This window comes from Telopea speciosissima, chromosome 3, assembly GCF_018873765.1.
Source record: "Telopea speciosissima isolate NSW1024214 ecotype Mountain lineage chromosome 3, Tspe_v1, whole genome shotgun sequence".
In the NCBI taxonomy this organism is placed as follows: domain Eukaryota; kingdom Viridiplantae; phylum Streptophyta; class Magnoliopsida; order Proteales; family Proteaceae; genus Telopea; species Telopea speciosissima.
In genome coordinates, this window is record NC_057918.1 from 46,865,306 (window position 1) to 46,891,998 (window position 26,693).

Sequence of the window (26,693 nt, forward strand, 5' to 3'; positions counted from 1 at the left end):
TTGTTATGCTCTTGATTTCCTTGTTGTTACATATACCCAAAGTGGTTCGAGTTGATGGATCATTTGTGGCCGTGATGATAGGAAGTTGTATGCCGTATGTTGAGGCATATCTTCTGCTGTCGTTCGACACAAGTGGGCATTAATAGGACCAAAGTACTTTTGAGTGAAAGTGGGATTTTGGCCAATTCCAATAAAAACACATGTATTAATTTTGCCCAAGTGGGAGATTGTTGGGTTATTGGGCTTAATTAACATGGTTTGGCTTTATTGGGCTCATAAGGTGTTTTATTTCACTCCAAGTTAAGTGAGGGTATAACTGACCTTACACATTGTGGGAGTGTGATTAGAGTCAGGGAGAATATTATATATTCAACTCTAAGGTCCCCACAGCCGTCACTTCTTGTTGTTTTTGAATTCCTACTCACGGGAGAAAAAGTGAAAAGATTGTGGAAACCTAAAGGGAAGGAGAAAAGCTTGGGAATCGACTACAACCGTCGTTAAAAGGTAAGTTCTATTATTAGATTCTCTGTTTATGGTGTTCCAAATCTATGTGGGAATATACATGATTGATTGGGGTTTCTAAATCCCTATAGTGTGGAGTCTGTGGAACTTCCAAAGCCAGAAAACCTAGGATTTAAGTGTTTATTGGGATGCAAATAAACAACATTTGTGTTGGAACATTCAAATGTCGATCTTAAGGCAAAAAGCGAAGGCATGGCTAGGATTGCTTCAAAGGTGTGCAGAGGATGGGCATGAGGTGAGAGCTACTGAGGAAGGGCGGGAGGAGGTGGGGCCTATGGGTGGAGGCGGGAGAATGTGAGGGAATTGACAGAAATCGCAGTGGCTGGGACTTTTGGAGGTGATGGGGTGCTAGGTTTTGTTAGGCTGCATGGGAATGCTCTACAGGAAGGGAGATTGGAGGAGGAGCCAGGAGAGGGAGGAGGAGAGGAGGAAATTGAGATTTTAAAAATAACCTCATTTCAAGGGATGTTAAGTGACGTGGCCAAGGATAGAAATAAGGGAGTACAAAAATTTGTTGCAACCGTCTATGTTACAAACATCTTGTCCTTTTTGAAAACCTTTTTTCTTTTAAAGAATAAAAAGAGCAGAAAATGTAAGATAATAATCTTGTTATAACCAATCTTTGAATAGAATCGAAATTATGATCAGCTAGACACAAGGTCCACTATTTCCATGTCGAGATTTAACAAAAAATTAAGTAAATACTGACCAAATGCCAAAAATTAAACCGTCGTAAAAAGAAATGGACCACTCTCTCTCTCTCTCTCTCTCTCTCTCTCTCTCTCTCTATATATATATATATATATATATATATATATATATATATATTTAGTTTTTGGGACTCCTAACTCTCTTATTTTAATAGTCATGCTATCATGGTCTTGTTACAGGTCTATAGTAGTCCTGTTACAATCGCTCTCTTCCTTTAGTCTTGCTTTCATGGTTTTGTCATGGGGCCTATAGTAGTTCTGTTACAATTTCTCTTTTCATGTTTTTTGTATTCACATGTACGCTGAAGAATTAGCCGTTGTCCACCTTTGGGTAGTCACAAATTCGCTATTCCTTTAGTTTTCATATCTTCCTTTTCTGATGGTGAACACACAACACCACCCCAACTATGAAAAACAGAAAGAAAAACAAAGAAGTACAAAAGAGCATCTCTCCTTCCAAGTTTTGGTTGTAGACTACTGTCTATCACCTGAGCAGGATATACAAACCTCCTATTTAAGCCTACATGACGTCTTCAATCTTGATATATCAGGAGTATATACGTTCCAATTTGAATTGGATTTCGCATTTTACCATTGACTTCAATTATTTGCTGCCTTTTATTTTTTTATTTATTTTTGGTTGAGGGGGGGGGGGGGGGGGGAACCTTCAATACAAAAAGAGAACTACCAAATTCTGCAACCAGGGACATGATGAGAAATAAATGAAAGATGTATTGAACTGAATTGTTTTGTTCATATAGAAATGAAAGTAGAGGGCGAAGCTCAGTGCAACAGTAAGGTTGCTCCATTGCGACTTAGTGGTCGCAGGTTCGAGTCTAGAAACAGCCTCTCTGCGAAGCGAGGGTAGATCTGTGTACATTACACCCTTTCTTTATATAGCAATGAACATCAGTACAACAGGCTATCTTGCTTTTCTGAACTGAAAACTGAAGAGTAAGAACATAAATAATGGTTCACCAATGCTAAGTTCTAAAATTCCCACCTCTTCTTTACCCGGAACATGAGGGCTGATGATCCAATGTCATCTTGAGGGACTTGGAGCATGAACTGGACTTTCATCTTCATTGGGGCCAATGTTACTTTGCCCTCTTCATCTCCAACCTGAAACAAGAAAATTCAGAAGCCCAAGTCAACACTTTTCAGTCTCAACTGTTCAGTTCAAGTATATAACAGCATCGCGTAGTAAAAAAACAATTCTGTTTAGCTGCATAATGATACACTACAACTGATCATTGCACACACACATACACACACAAAACTTTCCAATCTCAACTGTTCAGTTCAAGTATATAACACCATTGTCTAGTAAAAAAACAATCTGTTTAGCTGCATAATGATGCAAACACACAACACTTTTCAATCTCAACTGTTCAGTTCAAGTATATAACACCATCGTCTGGTAAAAAAAAAATCTGTTTAGCTGCAACACTTTTCACTGTCAACTGTTCAGTTCAAATATAAAACACCGTCGTCTAGTAAAAAAATTCTGTTTAGCTGCATAATGATACACTACAAGTGATCATTGCACACAAAAAAAAACACCTTTAAACTGGGGTGTAGATCTTTCAAACTTGCACTTTGGTACGGCTCCTGTGGCATGTTAGATGAGCCCAAAATTTTATCGTTGAGTAGGCCCTATTCTCCCCTATTTATATGACAATTTTTTAGTTCAATCAGACACTGTCAAGTGTCAAAATAAACCAAAGAAAATTGATAGGAAAAAAACTCAAATCTTCAAAAGATTTTTGAACCATCAAAGATGCAAGGGAATATGCACAATACAAGGTGGTATTTTTTTTTTCTAAAGGTCAGTAAAAGATTATATTAAAGAATAAACGATGTAAAGAATCAACATCTAGGCATTCTCGGATGGAAAAGATACAGCAAAAGTCTTGTCACTCCACCTACGGCATTGCCATCAGCAGAGCATAAAACCCCCCACTTTTGAATAAGGGCCGAAATTTGACACCTAATAATGCAGGTAACCAAGTCAAGCTAAGCTAAAACAGCCATATCATCGATATCTGCCTCCTCATATGGGTAACTCAGTTGGTGCCCAAATGTTGTGGACTGTAATAGACCAAATTTTGGAAGCCCTAATATGGGGTATGCATGCTAAGATGTATAGATTTTGAAGTGCATGTCATGTGATGACGTGTGAGCATGGATGTGAGCTAAGGATATGTGTGATACATGTCAGTGGACGTGCATACCTGATTTGGTTGTTGCATGCTACGATGGTTGTGTGATGTGGCATGACGCATGAAGGTTTGAGGGATGTGAGGTATGTATGAATGTGCATTATAATTATTATTTGGGTGCATGTATGTAAGGATTAATAGACATATGGATCATGTATGTAAGTATGTAGGTATATATATTAATGGTTGGTTTGGGCTTCATCAAAGGAGGGGGAACCAAGTGGCCCTAAAAGAGAGGGGCGCTATCTAAGTGGACCCCACTTGTGCATGACCAGATAATAAGCAAAAAATAGGGGGAGGGAGGGAAGAAGGGAAACCAGTTATGGATTTTTCACTGAGGAGGAAGATTTCTAGAAGATGGGGGAAGGACTCCCTTGTGCATGGACAACTAGGAGGATAAGTTAGAAAAGCAGAAAATAAAAGAATAGAAAGAAACCTTAGACAAGGTAATTTGGTTATGGGAGGTTAGGGAGGGAAATCCTAGATTCCTTTGGCCATAGCTAGTCAAGGAAATAAGTTAAGAAAGGAATAAAAAGGGGGGAGGGAAAAGGAAACATCGTATTTTGTACTTAGACAAGGGAAGGAGGGGGACTGTTTTGGAAGGAAATTATATAATAGAAGGAGAGAATATATTTTGGGGAGAGTCTAATGATTTAGGAAGACTTCCCCTTTGCTGAAACCATGAGAGAGAGAGAAAGAAGAAGAAGAAGTTTGTTGGGATCTATTGCTGGAGGATTAAAGAAGAAGAGTGAAAGAGACAAGATATAGCTTTTTGCAAGTTCAGTTTTGAATCCTTTCAAACCTAGGTCAATTCTAACAGCATTTTCAGGTTAGGTTTTGTGATTCCTAGTTCATGTTATTGTTGAACACACAGTGCAGGTGGCAGTGACTGTGTGTTGGTTGCCATTGTTGTCAACACAGTGCATGTGTGTTGGTTGTTGTCAACACAGTGCTTATTGGTGCATCATAGTGTTATTAGGAGTGTACAGTGGCAGTGCAGGGTAGTTACATGGGTCGAAACAGTATAGGCAGCATTTAGGATGAGTTGGCAAACTTCTAGCAATGTAGGCAGTGATTGGACAGTGTTCCTAGCATCCCCAGTAGTTCTTATACTGTTCACAGTGGCAGTGAAACCATTACAGGGGTTTGGCAGTGTACACAAAGGTCCCACAATGTTTGGAAGTCATCCAAGGGTAATTTTATCATTTACAGGCATAGACAGCATTACAAGGGTATTTCTATAATTTTACAGAGTACAGATGGCCTAGACAAGTTACAGTCAGCATATAGGGTTGTTTTGGTGATTATGTCAGTCACAGAGGTCAATGGAGTGTTGATACAGCTCACAGGGGTATATTGGTCATTTAGCAGTGATATGACAAATTGGCAGTGATGACAGAGGATCCGGGCTTATTTGGCGGTATGGGACACTTCACCTCAGTGTTTTAGAATGTTTGGCAGCCCTAGGCAGCCTTGGGTGAAGGTCCAGTGTTATGGAAGTGCCAGTTTCATAGGATCATGCATGGGCAGCATGCTCGTCGGCATTTTCAGAGGGTTTAATGGAAGAACTGGGCGTAGAAATCCACATGAGAATTGTAGTTCATCCAGTCTTCTTCGAAACGCAACTGGAATTGTGCAATTCCGAGTTCGGACGGTGAAGTTACAGCGATTTTCATTTGGGCACCTGAAAATGAAGGGCATTTTAGACAATCCGAACTGTTTTTGGCTTTCTAGAGAAAAGCAATAAGGAGTTTGCTGATGTGGCCAATTTAGATTGGTAATGCTCATCGTCACAGACACGAGGCTGCAAACAGCGCTCAAATTGGAGCTAAGACAAACAAGTTATAAGCTAGATACCATTTCGGGCTCATTGGTTGGCTGGGAGGACAGAAACAGTAGTGCTTTCTCAAGCATTGCATCAGAATCCGAACGGTTGAGAACGCGCCACTTGAAGAGATCTGAAATCAACGGCTTCGGAGAAAGCGCACTTGAAAGATTCCACCACAGATCTGACTGCGCAGGCCACCGTACAATCCAACCAATGGGGAGGCAAAACGTTGCCAGCCATGTCGGGGTTGTTACGCTCCGTTCGTCACGAAGTTAGTTCCCGATGTGACACCACGTACGATGCATGTCAACCGAGATGTCTCTTTTCGCGCTTCTATTTGTCAGTTGACTAACCCACTGACGTGGTAAGACTGACATCTGATTGTTGACCTAATGGCATGGTTGTCATTGTTGGCAACTTGGTGACAGTAGTGATATAAGGAGTGTGTTAAGCTTGACTACAAGTTGGAAATAAGGAACACCATGTGAGCCTCAAAGCTAATAAATAAAGTCCCCATGGCATGTGAGCTTCCAATGAAAAGACAGAAAGCATGACCTAAAAAATAAAAGAAAAAAAAAAAATTAAGGCTGTAGAAAGGCAAAAATCATTGGGTGCCTAACTCTTCTTGCAAGCCAAGTGATGCATATGGATAATGCCCATAGCTCTCTAAGAGGTTTCCAACTCATGACAGGTATGCCAATGGTTGCATGATCCTTCTAAGCTTAGTGTGGTAGCATACTATAGGTCAGTATATCATATTTCATCATATTTTAGCCATACGTGTGTGTGTGTGTGTGTGTTCATGTATTTCATTTAAGCCTATGTTTGAGGTGTGGATGTTCCGGCATTCATGCTCATCATTAGGACTGCTTATGACTCCAGCACATGTATTTTAATACTGTTCTAACTTCCATTTTGGAGTTCTGTGAGTTCTAATGGTTTTGTGAACAGTTCATGGAATGCCTATATTGGTTCTACAAGCATGGTGTTTGGTTTGACATTTGACTTTTTTAAGCATAGGTGGTTCTGGCTGTTTGAAGGCTTGACTGTGTTTATTTCAGTATTTTGAGTTTGCTCAAATCAAGTCTCAGCAACAAATCAGCTTGGTGGGACCCACACAAGCTTCCTTGGTAGCCCAAACATGGTTTTTAACCTATTTCAGCAAGTTCAGTAGTACATCAGCTTTTCTGATGTTTTGGAGCCTTTATAGCAGTTGTTTTTGGTGTATGGAGATATTTTGAGGTGTGGTGGGGCCCACACTGTGTTTACATGGAATTCCAGTTACCCAAGTGGCAGTGTGCAACTTGAAATTGTCAAGATTGTTCTATAGCAGATTTTTGGAGTCTTGAAGATATTTTAGAGGAGAATGTGGACCCATGTCCAATCCCATGTGAGAGATGAGATGGAAGTGCCACTTGAGCAAGAGACTAGCCATTTGTGGAAGTGAGGTGCCCAGTTGTGAGTTTTCATGAACAGCAATACTTCCAAGTATAGTGGTGATCATGCATTTTTTAAGGCCTATAAAAGTGTCAAAGAGGGAGAAAATGAAAGGTATTTGTGTAAAACTATAGAGAAATATTTTCTATGTGAATCCCACTGATCCAAATGGAAATAAAGTCCACGTGGAATCCCAAGAGGAGCCCACAATGTGGCTTGAGAGTCACTGAAATGCGAAAATCTGGGTTGGCTGTGATCATGAGTAGTTTTGGAAGTGACATTTAGAGATGATGGTGGGCCACCCCATGTGAGAACACATGGTCATTAGAACCCCCAAGTGATGCTCTATCACGGGGTACAAGTTTATGCTAAGATAGCATCCCAGTTGGTAGGAATACGTGGCTAAATAGGACTTGACAGTCGGCTTGGAAAATAATTTTACGAGTTACATGCAAAGCTGACTCTGGCAGGTATTTGGATCATCGTTTTGAGATATTGGTGGGCCCCACCGGTTGTACTATGGGTGAGTTAGATTCCCGATGTGATGGACTTTCAAATGGTGTCAAATTCTGGCCAAGGAGACATCCCAGGTGGCTTGTACACACGGACAAAGTAATGATGACAGTCAGTCTAACAATAAAATCTGGGTTTTGAGATTCCTTTTTGGGAGATTCTATTAGAGCGGCAGACTGAATTTCCTACACCTGCGCTATACATAGTGGACCTGGGTCGTTACATAAGACAGGTCACTACTTTAAGTAGTGACACACGGCTCATCACGAAATATTTTGCACATGCTAATTTGAGAATTTAAGATTCCAATCTAATGCATCTTGTGTCTCTTGATTAGTCAACATCTGATATGATCCTAAGGGTAAAGTTTTAATCAGATTTCAAAGGCCAATCTGACGGCTCTCAATGAAGTGGTGTTTGAGATCTATGGTACACCAGCGGGGAGTCAGAATGCAGAATAGATTCCTTTTTAAGCCTTTCTAAAGGCCGGAAATCTGACTTAGGGTTTGGAGGGTTTAAAGCTCGATTTTGGGGTTTTGCACAGATACGCTTCCCCCCTTAATTTTTCGAGATCTACACGGTGGTGGTCTCTGTTTTCTGGTTTGAAGCATATGTGCAAAGATATTGCTGTTTTGTGACAAATAATGGAGTTTTGATCAATTTTTTGCATTGGGACTCGTGCAAATCTTCTCCAAAACATGCAAGGTCGTGTCAGAGGTGGTTTGGGCATGGTTTACCTCAATGGGATTGTCAGAAAGGTATTTATTGTTCCAATTCCTAGATTGGTGCATTAGGGCATTATTTTATTATTATTTGCTTATGTAATGAGTGAGGGAATTGGGGATTAATATTTTAATTGTAAAGAGCCTGCAGTACTGACTCTGTGGGTGTGGGGAGTAATTCCTGTGTGTTCCTATGTCATAAGGAACTGTAGACCTGAGTTATATGGTTTTAGTGAAGAGTGTTGAGCAAAGTACGAACCCCGTGAGGGGTATTGCTCCATGGACATAGGCCATTATGCTGAACCACGTATATGCTTGTCTTGTGATGTGTATGCTGCTATATTGAAGTGCTTTGATAGCAGAGTAGGTGTGGATCACTAGTAGACCTCAACTACACTTGTGGTGTGAGGTGGGTGACCATACGTGTGTGTGCTTGCTAAATTTGGCTGTTGAGAAAGGATTTTTAAATATACAAAGATTCACCCCCCTCTCTATGTCCAGTGCCATTCATTACTGATCTGACGCACTTCTGACGAATCTTGCGACCAAAAATTAAAGTGCTTTTGGAGATCTAAATCCAACGGCTTCTGAAGCTGCCGATGATGCACATGTGCAACACTAAATCAAGTGCCACTTCACTTTTTCGCGTGCATGCTAAATGAACTCCCGAGATTCCATTTTGAGCCCTGACATAGGCCAAACTTCAAAATGGAATATCTCCCTCATCCTAGCTCCGTTTATGGTGTTCCAAGTTGGAGATTTCTCATCTCTCCGAGCTCTACCCACTAGAATGAACAAAACACACAGGTGGTAACCTCTATGGAGCAAAAATCGCAGAAAACCTCCTTCCCCTTTGATTGAATGTATGAATCGATCCTCCACTTGATTGATTGCATCCATAGGGCTTCATTGAGGGTATTAGCAAGGATAGAGAGGGTTTATTGTTGATTTTTGTGAGGTTTATTGCATAAAGAGAAAGAAAAAGAAAGGAGAAGAAGAATAATGATGAACCAGATTTACATGCTTATCCCCCATCCAATGATGATGACATGGCTGGTTACTATGAAGATTTGGGTAATGATACTCGAGGTATTCATGTTCTTACTCAAGTATTGATGGCTGACACGGCAGAAGATGAAGAGGTGGTTGAGAGCATTCCACAGGAAGACAATAACATTCAAGATGCTGTTCTTGAAGAGGTGGAGCTCGATGAGAAGGTTACTACCACTGAAGACTCTATGGAGGTTGAACACATAGAGTTTGTTATGCCACATTGGTTCTTTCAAGAGAAGGCTCCACGAATTGAAGACTTTATTCATACTGCTCCAGCCTCACCAGAACTTTGTTCGGGAAGTATTAAAGCTGCTGCTCACATGTTGTTTCCCTCTCATTATTCCAAAATTCGAGGACGAGTTTCTTCAAACTAAAACAATACCTGGAGTCATACTAATGATGTCAAGAAGCTTAGCCCCGAGTCGCAGGAGCGTTTCATAGACTTCACCCGTTCATCGGAGATGAATGTTTTTAAGTCGGGGAGAGCTGATGCAGATCCAAGCATCCACGAGCCAAAGAAGCCACCCTAATCATAGGGCCATAGCTAGGAGCCTTAGTTATTTTAGCCTTAGTTTATTTTCTGCATTCTATACTTAGTTTTTTTTTAGTTTAATTGTAAACTCAAATTGAACCAGTTCATAGTTGGTTCAATTTAAGTGAAACGATCCAATTATTGGTAGATTAGGGAATCTTGCTTTCAAGTATTTTAATTCCATCCCTCCATGATTTTTAGAGGGAAAGTTATTTAGATTTGTATTAGGAATTGGCCTATGGCCATATTATATATTAATAAATCGTGGGAGGTTCCCCCACACAATATTCAGATTTTAAAAAATTCTTCGTTTGCTGCTGCCATTGCTGTTGCTGTTTAGCTCCACGTGAGTGTGCCTTGTAAGTAATATCCAGATGAAGGGATTGGTGGACTCCGATCGACTCCTTGCATCTTGTAGATCGGAAGGTCCTTCTTCTAGTTCTTCGAAGCTGCTGCCTTTGAAGATCTTCAAATACAAATAAGTAATTTACAGCTTCAGCATCCTCCTCCTTCTAATCCTCCAACCTACACCCTCCATTAATCCAATCGATCCACCCAAACCCTAGGTTGTCTAGATTCTGCCCAGCCCAATTCCACCATCCGAATCCTTTCATATTTCAACCACAGCCCCTTTACATCATTCCCCTCACTCGACCTTACCCTCAGACCCAACCTAGCACATAAACCCTAATCCCCCTTCATCTCTGTTAAAACCCAAAACCCTAAAATCTACCTAAACCTAACCAGACATCAGAATTCACTCAAAGCACAGCCGAACCATCCCCTTACTCCCTCTAACACTCGGCAAGAAAACCATCCCTGATTTCCCACCCTAAACTCAAATTTCTTCCTTGTCCTATTTCCCAAAACCCGAAACCCTAATCCTAATTTTCTGATTTTTAAATCTTCACTCAAACCTCACCAAACCTACATCATTAGGCTTCTAAAAACCTGCCTAGCTTTACTAAATAAGATCCCACCCTATTACCCTAAGTCTAACCCTAGTTTTGACCTAATTTCCTCAAATCTGCCCCAATCGGCCAGCTGTTTTAAGAAGGTCCTGGTTATTGGCTCCTAGTGAATTCATCATCTATCTAGGACTACATTACTTTTGACCAAAAAACCAGGTTGGCCCAGTTGCGTCTCGGCTTGGGTCTCCAAAGTGGATCGTTTTGCTCCAACCATGCTAACGCAACTGCATCTGGCTTAGGTGGCTACCGAGCCTAGTTATCTTCCTTTCCTTCTTTCTCTCAATCACAGGACAGAATTTTCTGTTCGCTGTATCCTCAGCATATCTGATTTTGTTCAAGGTTCAATTCTGTTCTGTTGCAAATAGCACATGTTAGAAGTTGTCGATGTAAGGGGGAGGAAGTCATCAATTAGCGCTAGAGCTAATTCACGATTTCCCTCTTAGGGGCGTTTTTGTCTTTTGCTTTACCCTATTGATTAAATTATTAATATTGAATGTTTTGGGGGCAGTTAAAGATACAGCTGTGACTCCCAACCTGTTGCAGCAATTCTTCTTCTCTTCCTCTCTTTTCCTTTCTTTCTTCTTCTTTCTCTTTAATATTATTACATGGTATCAAAGCTGGATCGATAGGGACTGGTTCACGCTTCCAGGAATCACTTGTTCTCGTTTGATCAAGGTTTTACAGTGGCTGAAGCCTTCTTCTACAAACCAATCAAGTTGTAGACTCTTCAGCTTTTTGTTTGAAGGGGTGCAGCACCCTATGCTGTATTTGGTTTTTTTCTAGAGACTAGTTCGCGATTATATGAAGAACTAGGCCGATTTTTTGGTGATTTTGATGAGTTGTTTTGGGAAGTGAAGATTGATGGAGTAATAACCTGAAGTCAGCAATATTGGGATTATTCACGATTTTTTTTTTTTAATCGTGATTTTGTGTATTGAGTTGCCTTTATGCTTTAGAGGTGATTCACGATATATATTTTTTTTATTCATGATTATTTGGTGGAGCGCTCTTTGGCTGTTTCTGCAATTTGAAGGTCCTTTGGATTAGGGAGATGTTTGAGATCAAGACTACGGTGACTGAACTTTCATCTTCTCAACGTATTCCTGACCGGAAGTTAGAGGGACTATCGAATTTCCAGCAATGGAAGGTGGTCAGATTGACTTTGACTGGCCGTGATGAACAGGATCACTTGACAAAAACGAAACCTGTTGATGATACATCATGGGGCACTATGGATACAAGGATATTGAGCCAGATGCTGAATTCAATGGAAAATAGATTGCAGACTTGGTGACTCATATTGATACAGTTAAGGAATTACGGGAATATTTGAATGTCCTGTACTCTGGCCAGGACAACTTTTCACGTATATATGATCTGTCCCAGGCTTTCTATAAAGTGGATCAAAAGAATCTCAATGTTACCCAATATTTGCTGACTTCAAACGGTTGTATGAGGAGCTGAATTCCGTCCTTCCTATTACATCGGATGTGTAAGCAATGCAAAACCAGCGAGAGCAGCTTACTGTTATGGTATTTTTGGGTGGACTTCGTAAGGAATTTGAGTCGTTGAGGTCTCAGATTCTTGGTGGAGATAAGGTCACCACTCTTTCAGAAACCTTTTCTAGGGTTTTATGTGCTTCCGTGAGAGCAGCTACGATTCCACCAACGCTGAAAATTCTGCCCTTGCTTCCTTTCCACCAAACAGTGGTCCTAATGGTGGGACAGGTAATAGTGGTGGTGGTCGTGGTCGTGGGACTGGTACTGGTAAAGCTCCCACTTCTGGTGCTCCAGAGAATTCAGGACAGGTGAGGACTTGTCATCATTGTGGTAAGCCTGGTCACATTCAACGCTTTTGCTGGAAATTGCATGGTAAACCACCACAATTTGCCAATTCAGCTAGTAGTGATTCAGTTGTCCCTTCTCCCTCCAAGTCTGAGGATAAGACTGTGACGATGTCTGATGAAGATTATGAGCGTGTTACACAGTTTCAAAATTCTCAGTCATCTCAGTTCTCCGCTGCTACTCTTGTTCAGACAGGTATACCATTGCGTGCCTTTCATCCACTTCTCGTCCTTGGATCATTGATTCAGGTGCTTCGGATCATATGACTGGGGTTTCAGGTATTTTTTATTCATTTCGTGAGTCTTCTTCGAATGTTGTGTTAGCTGATGGGTCTTTAGCTAAAGTTTGAGGTACAGGCACTATGCATGCTACCTCATCTCTGTCATTATCCTCTGTTTCTTATTTGCCCAAATTTCCTTTTAATTTATTGTCTGTTCACAAGTTCACCAAAGCGCACAATTGTTCTGTCACTTTTTTCCCTGGCTATTGTGTGTTTCAGGATCACCAATTGAAGAAGACAATTGGTAGAGGTCGTGAATCTGGGGGACCGTATCTACTTGAAGACACATCAACAGTGGCATGTTCGAGTGTGGTGCTTCCTCATCAGATTCATTGTCGTTTGGGTCATCCTTCCTTGGAGAGTTTGAAAATTCTGGATAGTCGTTGTAAGTCTTTTTCTAGTCTTAATTGTGAGTCATGTCAATTTAGGAAACTTCAGTGTGTAAGTTATCCCCGTTATCCCCCTAGAGTCAATAAACAGGCTGCCCACCCTTTTTATTTATTTTCATTCTGATGCATGGGGCCCTTGTCCAGTTATTTCTCAGTTGGACTTTCGTTACTTTGTAACTTTTGTTGATGATTATTCCAGATTTACCATTTATTTAATCAAGAATCGTTCTGAGTTATTCTCCATTTTTTGTGCCTTTGTTCTTGAAATTCAGAATCAGTTTACTATTTCATTAAAAGTTCTTTGTAGTGATAATGCAAAAGAGTACTTTTCTGCTCCTTTTAATGCATTTATGGTCCAGCATGGCATAATTCATCAGTCCTCTTGTACGAACACACCTCAACAAAATGGTGTGGCCGAAAGGAAAAACAGACATTTGATGGAAGTCACTCGATCTCTTTTGTTTAAGATGAAAGCGGCTAAAATTTTTTGGGCCGATGCCGTTTTGACATGTTATCTTATTAACCGTATGCCATCTTCAGTTTTACGTGGGGGTATTCCATTATGCTTTGTTGTTTCCTTCTCAACCTTTGTTTGTTTTACCACCTCATGTATTTGAGAGTGTTTGTTTTATTCGGGATCATCATCCTGGTCGCTCTAAGTTGGATCCTAGGGCTCTTAAATGTCTTTTTGTGGGGTATTCTAAAACTCAAAAGGGTTGTTACTCTTTTGATTTAAAGAAATACTTTGTTACAACCGATGTCTCCTTTGAACCTACTCAGTTTGTTGAGTCTTCGCAGCCTTATTCAGCTTTGGATGATGATCTGCCCGTCTATGTTGTCAAACATTCTTCTCCTTTACAGGATCCTCTGCCAGCAGCGCCACCTCCTACAGAACCACTTGTGTCTCAACGTCACTCATCCAATGAGCCGACACCTCGCATTACACTTACACCTATGGAGAGATATAGCACCCAGTTAGATACCTCTACCTTGTCTTCTTCACCTCCGAATCCTCCAATAGATACTTCCTCTTTATCTACCATTCCTATTGTTTCTGATTTAGATGTCCATATTGCTATTCGTAAGGGTGTTCGGAGTTGTACCAAACATCCTATATCTAACTTTGTGTCCTATGTTAGTTTGCCCTCTACTTTTGTTGCTAGTTTGTCTACTGTTGAGCGTTATCCTATTCCTAAGTCTGTTGCAGAGGCCTTGTCTAACCCAAGGTGGAGGGTTGCTATGACTGAAGAATTATCTACATTGAAGGAAAATCAAACATGGGACCTTGTTTCTTTACCCTCTGGTAAATCTGTCATTGATTGCCGGTGGATATTTGTGGTGAAGGTCAATCCTAATGGGTCTGTGGCTCGGGTAAAGGCCCGTCTTGTTGCTAAAGGATATGCCCAGGTCTATGGTATCGATTATCTGGATACCTTTTCTCCTGTTGCGAAACTTGCTTTTGTTCGCATTTTAATTTCTTTGGCTGCTACACACCATTGGCCTTTGTTTCAGTTGGACGTGAAGAATGCATTCTTGCATGGTGATCTCTATGAGGAAGTGTATATGGAGCAACCTCCTGGGTTTGTTGCTCAGGGGGAGTCTGGAAAGGTGTGTAGGTTAAAGAAATCGTTGTATGGGCTGAAACAGTCGCCACGAGCGTGGTTTGGCCGGTTTACAAATCTTGTGTTGGAGTTTGGACTGACTCGGTCTGAGAGTAATCATTCGGTGTTTTTCCGGCATTCTGATGCAAGGAGGATAGTTTGGTAGTTTATGTAGATGACATTGTTATCACAGAAGATGATTCTCCAGGTATTGAGAGCTTGAAGACACATTTGGGACAGCAGTTTCAGACTAAGGACCTAGGACGACTGAAATAATTCTTGGGTACTGAGGTAGCTCAATCACGGAAAGGAATTTTGCTATCAAAGCGAAAGTATGTTCTTGACTTGCTTTCAAAGACAGGGTTACTGGGATCTAAACTTTTGGATACTCCTATAGATCCTAATTTGAAACTTATGGCAAATGATGGTGATGTCCATGATGATCCAGAGAAGTATCAGAGGCTTGTAGGGAAACTTAACTATTTGACTGTCACTAGACCTGACATCTCCTTTCCTGTCAATGTACTGAATCAGTTATGTCCGCTCCTCGGACATCTCATTGGGATGCAGTTATAAGGGTTTTACACTATATCAAGAAAGCTCTGGGACGTGGTCTTCTATATGTTGATCACGGTCATGGGAGGATTGACGGTTTTACTGATGCTGACTGGGCAAGATCTCCAATTGGTCGAAGGTCTACTTCAGGTTATTGTGTTTTTGTTGGAGGAAATCTTGTTTCATGCAAGAGCAAGAAACAGACCATTGTAGTTTGGTTCAGTGCAGAGTCAGAGTATCCGGCTATGGCGTATGGCACTTGTGAGCTGATGTGAGTTAAACAGTTGATGGCAAAGCTTGGGTTTGGTGATGATTCTTCTATTTTATTATGGTGTGATAGTCATGCTGTCATTCATATTTCTACTAATCCTGTGTTTCATGAGAGAACGAAACACATTGAGATTGACTGTCATTTTGTTCATGAGAAGCTGCAACAAGGAATTATTTCTCCTCGTCATGTTCGAATAGGGGAGCAGCTTGCTGATTTGTTTACAAAGTCTTTGGGGAGTGTGAGAGTAGATTATATTTGCAATAAGCTGGGCATGATTAACATATATGCTCCAGCTTGAGGGGGAATATTAGAAGTTGTCGATGTAAGGGAGAGGAAGTCGTGAATTAGCGCTAGAGCTAATTCACGATTTCCCTCTTAGGGGTGTTTTCGTCTTCTGCTTTACCTATTGATTAACTTATTAATATTGACTGTTTTGGGGCAGTTAAAGATATGGCTGTGACTCCCAACCTGTTGCAGCAATTATTCTTCTCTTCTTCCTCTCTTCTCCTTTCTTTCTTCTTCTTTCTCTTTAATATTATTACAGCACACAAGTTAGTATTCTGTTTTGGCTCTAAGCTTAAGTTTGAGATTCTAAGATTTCTAGTCAATTGGCACTAGTTCTAGACTTCTAGTTCTGCTAGTCTCTCCCCTAGTGGTACTAGGATTCTTTTAGATTTCTCTATTCTGTTATCAGACTTGCCTAAATTCTTGAGGCTGATTCTATTAGTCGAATAAACCATTGAGCTGAAGTTATGGTCTATCTTGAGATTCCTGAGCTTTATTATTAAAGTTCTCCAAATTTTGGTTTTGCTTCTGTTTTTGATTCTGTTGTGAGCTAGTTTTCTGGTTTGGAAACTGTTTTGCAATAGATGAGGAAGAGGAAGAACCCCTGTACGAGCGGGTGGAGCAAAGGTGCCTCTGTATTGAACAGGCAAAGGATGCCATGGTCAGCATTTTTCATAGAGTCTGAGCATTCATAGTGTCAACCCCAGCAGTAGCATCAATCTACCAGTTACGTATTTGACCCTCCCCGGAATTCTATGTAGTATGGACATAGGATTGGTTTAGTGTCTATGATGAGACATTTTGACAATGGAAGCAACTTTATGTATGATTGACTATTATATGTTTCATACTTTGATATAAGCTTGATAATTTTTATAGCTCTTCACTTTTAGAGCATATTTCTATTGGTTTTGATTGAATGTTGTTTGTTCTAGGCTTAAATTATGTGAAGAATATGTTATATAAGTGAGAGGATATTGTAGGCCACGCTATACACTAGCAAAATAGTAGGCTACAGTATACACTAGCACCATAGGATCTAACGCCAAATTGCCACTTTGTGTTTTTTTTTCATCTAATGATTAAAATGTGTATTTATGCTCAAAATCACTCCCTGAAGCTTTATGAAAAAATATTTCACCATATAGGGCACATTTCAGGCATTTCTGTAAATGTTGACAGATTTCACCATCATTTCGGTAATTTCACCGAAATATTTCAGTGTCAACAAGAAGCGAAATCACCTACCCAGAGGAATTCTTGAATCTTGGCAACCAAGTCAACAACAATGAAACATCAAAAAGTTGGAAAACTTTTTCTTTGTTGAAATTTTTTTGTCAAGGTTCAGCCTCCAAAAATGGGCAACTTTTTCTTTGTCGTAATTTTTTTGTCCAGGTTCAGCCTCCAAAAATGGGCAATTGATTGGAGCAATGGTAAAAGGTTTGGACTACAAGAGCATATGCCCAGGATCAAGTCTTGAGAGTGGTCACTTAGTGCAAAAAAAATTGATGAAAGTTAGGACCATCTCCAATCTCCACCTAGGAACCCCGCAAGTGGGACCGGCACTGGATAATGGCCCTTGATGAATAACCTCTAAGAGTTCACTTCTATATAAATTAAAAGAGAAGGCCACTAATGTCAGTGACAAATTCATAATTAAAAGAAACTAGATATGAGATTTAGTGAATTACCCATAGAGATGCCCAACCAAGTCGGACCTCTGAATCATAGCCAGCCTTAAACTTGAGGTCCTTCCCAACTGTATGCTTATATACCGTACTCCAGTAATTGGAATCAAAATTGTACCAGTAGCTGTGCAAAAAACCATTAAATAAATAAGAAACCACATAACGTTGCAAATAAGATTCATAGCAAATGGCACTGCAAAAGGAAGAACTACTACAGATAAAAGATGATTCCAATTGAAAAGTTCATAGAAGGAAAAAAAAAAAAAATTCAGTAACACTAGCTAATAGTCTAATGAGGATACTTCTACGTCATAGTTATCAAGGCGGCAAGGCGACCATGGTGTTGGAAGAGGGTCCAAAATCAAGGTGACACTAACAAGGCAGCAAGGCGACCAAGGAGCCTGGACGCCTTGAAAATTATGTTCTACGTTGTCTCAGCTTGCAATCTTTCTAAAAGCAAACATGTGTCAGCATGACCAACAGAAGTATGCATTTGAATACACATGTATAATTGCTTAAGAACATATGTTAAAATGCAACATGAACGTATAGGATTTTCTGACGTTCATCATGAGTAAATTAACCAATTCTTTTCCATCTATGTTTCCAACATTTTTCAATCAAATACTTCCAATGTAGTAGTAGGTGTTCTATGGTTTATATTACTTGCTTCCCCTGTGTGTCTAGCAGTCAGATCATAGCAGATTCTAAAAACTACTTTAACCTATGTTATATGCCGATGAGAGACCAAGGCATAGTTCAAAAACTCATCTCGTTTTGGTGTCTCGACCAGGTCTAGACAACCAAAATCTCGGCGAGACAATGCTTTTTTTTCGTTTGTTTCAATTTTATGTTTTGGTGGGTAAATGGCCATAGTTGGCTCTGTAACTTTAGGGAAAGCTTATTTTAGGCTTAATAAACAAATTTAAATCTTCCAATTGTTAAAAAAAAAAAACAAAAAAAAGAGGCAGAGAGAAGCACCCAATTTGGTGTTTTGGATTTGCACCCTTGGTTGGTAGTAAAAGTCAAACCCTTATGGAATATTGTCTATTCTACACATTGTTTGAGTGCTATGAGACATATTTAGGAAGTAAATTAAGCAATAATGGATGAAGACGCATATACTGAATAATTATTGAAGAAATAGTTAAAAAGACTTCGAAACTACAGAGTATAGTGGACAATGCATATTAAATGGACACCCAACCCAAGTACAGTGAACAATACATGTGTCATAGACACCCTAGTCAAGATCTCGGAAAACTCAATTGAAGCAATGCAGGTTTGATATTTTGTATGCAGTTTCGTCTCGATGATTTTTGAACTATGGACCAAGGTGAGGGTAGTCTACAAAAAGACTATCAACGATTTAGTAGCCATCCAACAGGTACACTTCCAGCTGCTCTTGTTCTTCTTCTCCTTCCCCCCCCCCCCCACCTTCTTCTTCTTCTTCTTCTTCTTCTTCTTCTTCTTCAACCTCTATCTCCCCTTCTTTTTTCATGAAATAATAATTTCTTCACAATTTTTCATCGTCTCCTTCAGCAGAGCATGCTGTTGATTCCACTTTCTTTTTCGTTCTTTTTTTTTTCAATAAAGAAAATTATACTACTAAGTAATGGGTAAATATATCTAATGTGTATCCCATAACAGTACCAATGTGCATGTAAAAACAGTTATAAAGGCAATTGAAATGATTTCTAGGAACCATTTCTAGAGAAGCCAATAAATTTTATCTTAAACAAAAAGTTACCAAGTAATTACCAGCTATAAATTGTAGGAAATCATTTTTGAGTAAGTAAATAACATGTTACAAGTAATTATAAGCTATCAAAACAACTCAAAACATATCATTGGCAAAACAGTTTTTGATATTTCGACAAAAATTGCGAAACTGTGGGGAATTGTTTTGGCTTGGCCAAGGATCGAAATGTGTTAAATTTAGGGAAATATTTTGGTATTGCGAAGGGGTGAAATCACTACCCCTAGCAAAACTTGACACATTGGTGCACTACATTATCCAATTTTAACAACTTTGAAATCCGATGAAATTCAGCTAATATCTTCAAGGAAGACTGAGCTAAAAGATTTTCTTGCAGGTATTTTGGCCATTTTCGTAAAGGAAAGAATACACATGCATCCATGTATCATATAATTGTACCATTACTTTCTAACTCAAAAGATGTTTTCACTGCTGCCAAACCCAAAGGAAAGTAGCATCCGCCCAATACCAACATCCCAACTCTGACTACCAAGGATTTAGTACTTAAACTGGGGATTGGATCTACCACTGCAGACCCAATCCAATCCCAAGTAAACTTAGTCAAGATTGGACATAAAAGGGGGTAAAAAGGGGTATAACACCCTCCTGTATCACCTTAAACTGAGATCGGGACCGGCCAATCCAATACCAAGTCCTAAATTCAATGCCTACAAAATCATTTTTTGGAACCCCTTAAATCGTGGAAAAGATATAAAGAAAAACAATTCACATCTATACTGAATTTTCATATATTTTTAAGAGTGACCAACATACCCATCTTGAGAAGTCCGCTTTTGCTCTCTATAGATGGCCCCATTTTGGGTTGGCATTAGAGGTGACTGTTAGCAGCCCTTAGAACTGAACGCTTGAGTGATCAGAATCGATCACCCAGCCTCTTTATTTATAATAACTAGAAAAATACAAATCATAATCAAAGTAGGAATGTCCCCCTTGCCTATTCCTATTAGGAATTCCCACTCCAACTAGGAATCCCAAATAGAAATCGGCTAGAGGGAAAAAAAACAGAAAAAGAACTCAAAATAAAAGATAAAACAAATAAAACAAAAGGACTACATTACCCCTATTGAGTAAAGTAGCCTATCTCAACACTCCCCCTCAAGTTGGAGCAAAGATGTCGATCATGCCCAACTTGACTAGATTGGGATGAAACAATTTCCCAGACAATATATCAGCAAGTTGATCAGCAGATGTCACAAAGGGAATACAAATCAACCCATCTTCTAACTTCTCCTTGATGAAATGCCTATCCACCTCATCATGCTTGGTACGACCATGCTGTACTGGGTTGTGTGCTATGCTGATTGCAGCCTTGTTGTCGTAGTACAACATTATAGGAAGATGAATAAGGACACCAAGATCTTGTAGCAAACCTTTAAGCCAGAGTAACTCACAAATACCTTGTGTCAGTTTGCTTCTTCCTACGCCATGTGACAAGATTTCCACCTACAAAAGAGCAATACCCAGAAATAGACTTGCGATCCCCAGAACCAGCCCAATCAGCATCAGTGTAAGCTTCTATCCGTAGGTGATCATGTGCAGACAAAAGAATTCCTTTTCCAAGAGCTGCCTTCAAATAGTGCAAGATACGAAGAACAGCCTCCATATGAGAAAAGTAGGGATCATGCATAAACTGACTCACAGTACTCACGGCGACAGCAATGTCAGGACGAGTGTGTGAGAGATAAATCAGCTTCCCTACAAGTCTTTAGTACAGGCCTTTATCAACAGGCTCACCCTCTTTTTCCTTGAGCCGAATAGTAGGGTCCATAGGAGCATCTAAAGGATGGCAGCCTAACAACACGGGTTCAGCCAATAAGTCTAGGACATACTTCCTTTGGGAGAGAAAAATGCCTTTAGAAGATTTGGCCACTTCAATCCCAAAAAAGTATCGTAGATTCCCTAGATCTTTAATCTCAAATTCTTGTCCAAGGAAGGTCTTCAACCGTCTGATCTCATCACCATCATTGCCAGTAACTACTATGTCATCAACGTAGATTATAAGAACAGTGAGTTTTTCACCAACCCTCTTTATAAAGAGTGTGTGATCAGCATTACTCTGCTTATAGCCCACAGAAATCATGGCCTTATGGAACCGGCCAAACCATGCTCGAGGTGACTGCTTCAGCCCATTTAGTACACGCTTCAGCCTACACACTTTTCCTTGGTTTCTGTCACAATAGAACCCTGGTGGAATGTCCATATACACCTCCTCATCCAGTGCACCATTTAGGAAGGCATTTTTTACATCTAGCTGCTGCAAATCCTATCCAAGGTTGACTGCACAAGATAATAACACACGAACAGTATTTAACTTCGCAATAGGTGCAAAAGTTTCCTGGTAATCAATGCCGTATGTCTAAGTGAACCCCTTGGCCACGAGTCGTGCCCTATACCTATCCGCAGTGCCATCCACCTTCTGTTTCACCACAAACACCCATTTACATCCAACGGTTTTCTTCCCAGGTGGAAGAACCACAAGCTCCCATGTGTTATTTTTCTTCAAGGCCTCCATTTCTTCCATCATAGCTGCCTTCCACTTTCCATCTGATAGAGCTTCCTGCCAATTGTTAGGAATACGAACAGAAGAAAGAGAGGAAACAAAAGCACGAAAGGATGGGGAAAAGGAGTCATAAGAAACAACATGAGATATGGGATGCTGAGTGTAAGTCCTGACACCTTTGCGAAGAGCAATAGATAATTCAGGAGAAGGGACATTACCAGGTGGAAAGGCAGGTTCTGGATCCGGTTTCGGCAATTGGATGGGTACTGGAGCAACAGTTGATTGAACCTGCTTATGTTTCCTTCCATAGGTCTTCACAGTACTGTCATCAATCCTCCTCTGAAATTCACTAATAGTCCTCTGGACAGGAGTCTGGACTGGGGTAGTTTGATCCCCCTGAGTAGAGATAGTGTCCCCCTGTAGAGGGACCTATCCCCTTGACTCAGGGGGAGTACTAGGAGCAGGCCGAACAGGTTTAGACTCATTGTAAACAGACTGAAGTGGAAGTGGAGAGTCACTAGCAAGCACATCTTCACTGACACTCTCCCCCTGAAGAGGTGGGGACATATAATATGAAATACTCTCATGAAAGACAACATCCATGCTGACAAAAGTCCGGCGGGATGGAAAGTAATAACATTTGTACCCCTTCTGTGTAGCAGAGTAACCTAAGAAAATGCAGCGGAGACTACAAGGTTCAAGTTTACCAGGGGACCTTATATCCCTGGCATAACAAACGCAGCCAAAGACCTTAGGTGGGACTATAAAGGTAGAAGAGCCAAGTAATAGCTCAATAGGGGTTCTAAAATGAAGAACTCGACTAAGCAGCCTATTAATTAAATAAGCCGTAGTAAGGACAGCATCCCCCCAATAAAGGGAAGGGAGATTTCGAGCAAACAGAAGAGCTCTGGCTACCTCCAGGAGGTGGCGGTTTTTCCTCTCAGCCACACCATTTTGGGCTGGAGTGTCAACACAGCTAATCTAATGAAGGATTCCATGGGCAGCAAGGTATTTTTGGAACTGACCTTCCATATACTCTGTCCCATTGTCACTCCTCAAAATTTGAAGAGTGGCATTAAATTGGGTCTTAACCAGCTGGTGAAAATGCTGAAAACATGAAAAAACTTCACTTTTTGTGTGCATAAGGTAGACCCAAATGAACCTAGAATAGCAGTCAATAAAAGTGACATACCACCGATGACCAGAAAGGGAAACTTTCCTACTAGGACCCCACACATCAGTATGAACAACATGAAATAAGGAAGAAAATCTTTTATTAGAAATGGGGTAATTTGAACGTGTCTGTGTAGCCAAGACACAAGGCTCACAAAAAAAATCTTCCTTATTACAATCTTTAACTAATGCTGGAAATAAAGTGGATAAAGTACCTAAAGGGGGATATCCTAGCCTAGAGTGCCATTTGTGTAATTCAGAAGAGAAAGATGCCGGGTGACAGAGCTTAGAAGGTAAAGCCTGGGTAGATGTAGGGTCTTCATCAAGCAGGTACAATCCGCCATGCACTTTACCCAATGGAATTGTCTTCCCTGAGTCCAATTCCTGAAAAACACAATGAGTGGAAAAAAATGTCACTTTACAATTCAGGGATTTGGTGATACTACTAATGGAAAGAAGGATAGTGGTAAATTTGGGAACATACAACACAGATGACAGTGTAAGAGTAGGAAACAACCAATGGATCCTTTCCCTGAGATGGAGGAGAGGGACCTATCAGCAATTTTGACTTTATCTTTACCAGAAGCAGGAGAATATGTATTAAAAAGGCTGGAAGAACCTATCATGTGATCAGTAGCACCGGAGTCTATGATCCAAGGAGTGGAGACTACTAATGCACAATGACCAGCAAAGGAAATACCTGTACGCGCAAAGAAGGAACCTGAATTGGCAACAGATGTAGTAGAGGCAGCGGATGTGTTCAACAGATGCCGGAGAGCCTGGAGTTCTTCCTGGGAGAAACCAATGTCAACAGTGGAAGTTGGAGCTACACTTTCAGTGTGATTTGCTTTGTTTTTAGACTTAGCACGACCATGTTTGGCCTTAAAATCAGCAGGCTTCCCATCTAATTTCCAACACTGAGCCTTAGTGTGATATGGTTTGTGACAATGATCACACTTCACAAGCTCTTTGGCAGTAGTAGTAGCAGCAACACTGTCAGAAGAAGTATCTAGGGTGGAGCCAGTAGTCTGTAAGGCTGATCTCTCAACTTTGGGAGTAATCATCATGGCAGCCCTTCGTGTCTCTTCATTGTGAACATAAGAAAAGGTCTCCTCTAAACTGGGGAAAGGAACTCGACCAAGAACTAGCACCCGAATAGGATCATAATCATCATTAAGGCCAGCCAGGAAATCATAGACCCGAAACTGATCAACATAAGAGTGATAGGCAGTAATGTCAGCAGTAGTAGTAGGTTGAAACCGAGCATAGTGATCCAATTGCTGCCATAAACACTTGAGGGCAGCATAGTATTTAGTAACAGACATCTCCTTCTGAGTAGTATTTTGGAGTGTCTTCCTTATTTCATAAACCAGAGCACCACTGCCTGAACGACCATAAGTTCCCTTGACAGCAGTCCATATCTGGGTAGCAGTGTCAAGGAGGAGATACTGACTAGAGAGGTCAGTGGTCATAGAATTCAGAACAAATGACATCACCATAGCATCGTTGGCAGCCCATTTAGTACGGGCAGCACCTTCTTCAGTAGGCTGTTTGGTGGTGCCAGTAAGATGGCCAGTGAGTCCCCTACCAACCACGGTCAAGGATAATGATCTGGCCCAAATTAAATAATTCGTACCATCAAGCTTAATGGCAGCAACATAGGGAAGAAAGTCATTCCTAGTCTAACCAACTACTCCAGCAGTAGCAGTAGTCATCTCTGAGTCACCCATCGATCCACTAATTTGACAAAATCAGATCTTCAAAAATACTGAATCAAGTGTGGCGGATGGGTTTTGAAGTTGCAACACTTTCAGCCGTCAGAATAGGCTGAAAAATAGATCGAGTGATCCTCTAGTAGTGGGGAAGAAGTCCTCCAAAAATTAGCCCTTTCTGATGAGCCAATAAGAAACCCTAATTTGATCAAAAATTAGGAAAAAAAACTGTGTTTGGAGAAATCACAGATCTGGATCTGTATTGTACTTGATCCAATTCTGCAGCCTTCAAATAGGGAAGGTATGCACCAATAATAGCAGAAAATAATCTCCAAAAAAAAGGAAAGATCAATCTTCAAGTGTAGGAAGAACTCGATCTTCAAGAATGGAGGAGATCTGCCGGCAGAATTAGGTCATACCAATAGCCTTCAATCTTCAATGAGGTAAGATTGAGGGCAGCATCTAAATCTTCATCAGATCACCTCATAGTTGCTGCCCTGAGTGAGAGAGAGGAGCCGAGAGTGGTGGAGAAGAGAAAACCAGAAATTGTGGAGAGGGGAAAGTGAAAAACAAAAAAAAAAAACTGAGAAAGCTGCTCTTTAGATCAGAATTGGCTCTGATACCATGTTAGCAGCCCTTAGAACTGAATGCTAGAGTGATTAGAATCGATCACCCAGCCTCTTTATTTATAATAACCAGAAAAATACAAATCATAATCAAAGAAGGAATGCCCCCCTTGCTTATTCCTATTAGGAATTCCCACTCCAACTAGGAATCCCAAATAGAGATCGGCTAGAGGGAAAAAAACAGAAAAAGAATTCAAAATAAAAGATAAAACAAATAAAACAAAAGGACTACATTACCCCTATCGGGTAAAGTAGCCTATCTCAACAGTGACAGACAAGCTGGAAGGGTGTTCTGAGCCCAAATCATGACTAAAAGGGAAGGCCCAACCCAACCTCATGTTTGGGCTTGCCCAGCCTTGATCCAACATTTTCAAGCCCACAGCCGGGCCAGGTTTTCTTTGGTTGGGCTTGGGTTGGTTCAGACTTGGGCAAAGCCAGGTTCATAGCTTTATTCATCAATCATTACCAGTTGATTAGAATCTGATCGCAGCTCTATTTCCTCAGAAAACAGAGCACACAAGGCAGCAGATAAAGGAGAAGAAAAGAGGACCTGTTAGGCAAAATTGATAGATCATACATACCTAACTGGAGTAAGGTTTTTATGGGAAAACCTGTTAACATAGATTCATATGCAAGGGGGGAAGTTCTGTGAGTAGTTCTAGACCAACTAGTTCCGCCAGTTGGTGATTTACTTCAGTTTTATTTGTTTTGTTTTAAGACATTTAAGGTCTGTTTTAATTACTTTAGGTACCCCTGGTCAGGTAGGACAAAACATGAAGAAGAAAAGACCAAAACACTGTTCACGCACTGTTCATGTGAACAGTGTCGCAACCCCATATTTAACTTGGAGGGAATATTACTAGGAGATCCTGTGGGGCCCAAGACAAGATTACATGAAGGCTCTATTAGAGGAGTCAATTTTGTCTATGCAAGGGGGCATAATTGTCTACTATTTCAAGTCTTTTAAGTGGGAGCATAATTGTCTTTTGCCTTCTGTCTTGAAGTCTTTTAAGCCTACTTGCTGGGATGATGGAGCTATTTTAAAAGGTGGGGACCACAAGTAAAGAGAGCCGGCAGCAACACTTAACTCGCTTAAGAAGTGGGGTGATGCAGATTTATCACCAAACTGGGTTTCTTTGCTTAGGAATAAGTTTAGGGTTAGGTTGTATACATGTTGGGCCTTTGATCCCATGGGTTTCCAAAGTAATAGGTCACTTTTATGGACCTAAAGTATGGGTATTAGGGCTGCATACGGGATTAATTGTTTTAGTTCCATAGTTTTATTTTGGTGCTTTTTATCAGTTTTATTTTGGTGTTTTTTCTCATAAATTGAACTGGTTCAACCAATGGTTCAATTTCAATGATTTTAGTAGTTTTCTTTTAAGTGTTTAGTGGGGCAAGTTTAGGAGTCTGTTTAGAGTCTATTTCAGTTTCCTAGTCAGTTTACGTTACCTAATATGTTAAGAATTGGGTTAGGCC

The 26,693-nt window shown here is 40.4% G+C and overlaps 1 protein-coding gene across 1 annotated transcript in view; it reads right to left on the reverse strand.

Moving 5' to 3' along the window:
- Positions 1 to 2,133: 2,133 nt before the first annotated feature.
- LOC122656499 (outer envelope pore protein 37, chloroplastic) overlaps positions 2,134 to 26,693 on the reverse strand; it is a 33,991-nt gene continuing 9,431 nt past the window's right edge. The window contains exons 5-6 of the mRNA XM_043851044.1: positions 17,427 to 17,547; positions 2,134 to 2,354 (exon numbers count right to left, since the gene is read on the reverse strand). Coding sequence (XP_043706979.1) covers positions 2,223 to 2,354; positions 17,427 to 17,547 — 253 coding nt within the window. The 3' untranslated portion in view covers positions 2,134 to 2,222. The remainder of the gene's footprint in view (positions 2,355 to 17,426; positions 17,548 to 26,693) is intronic.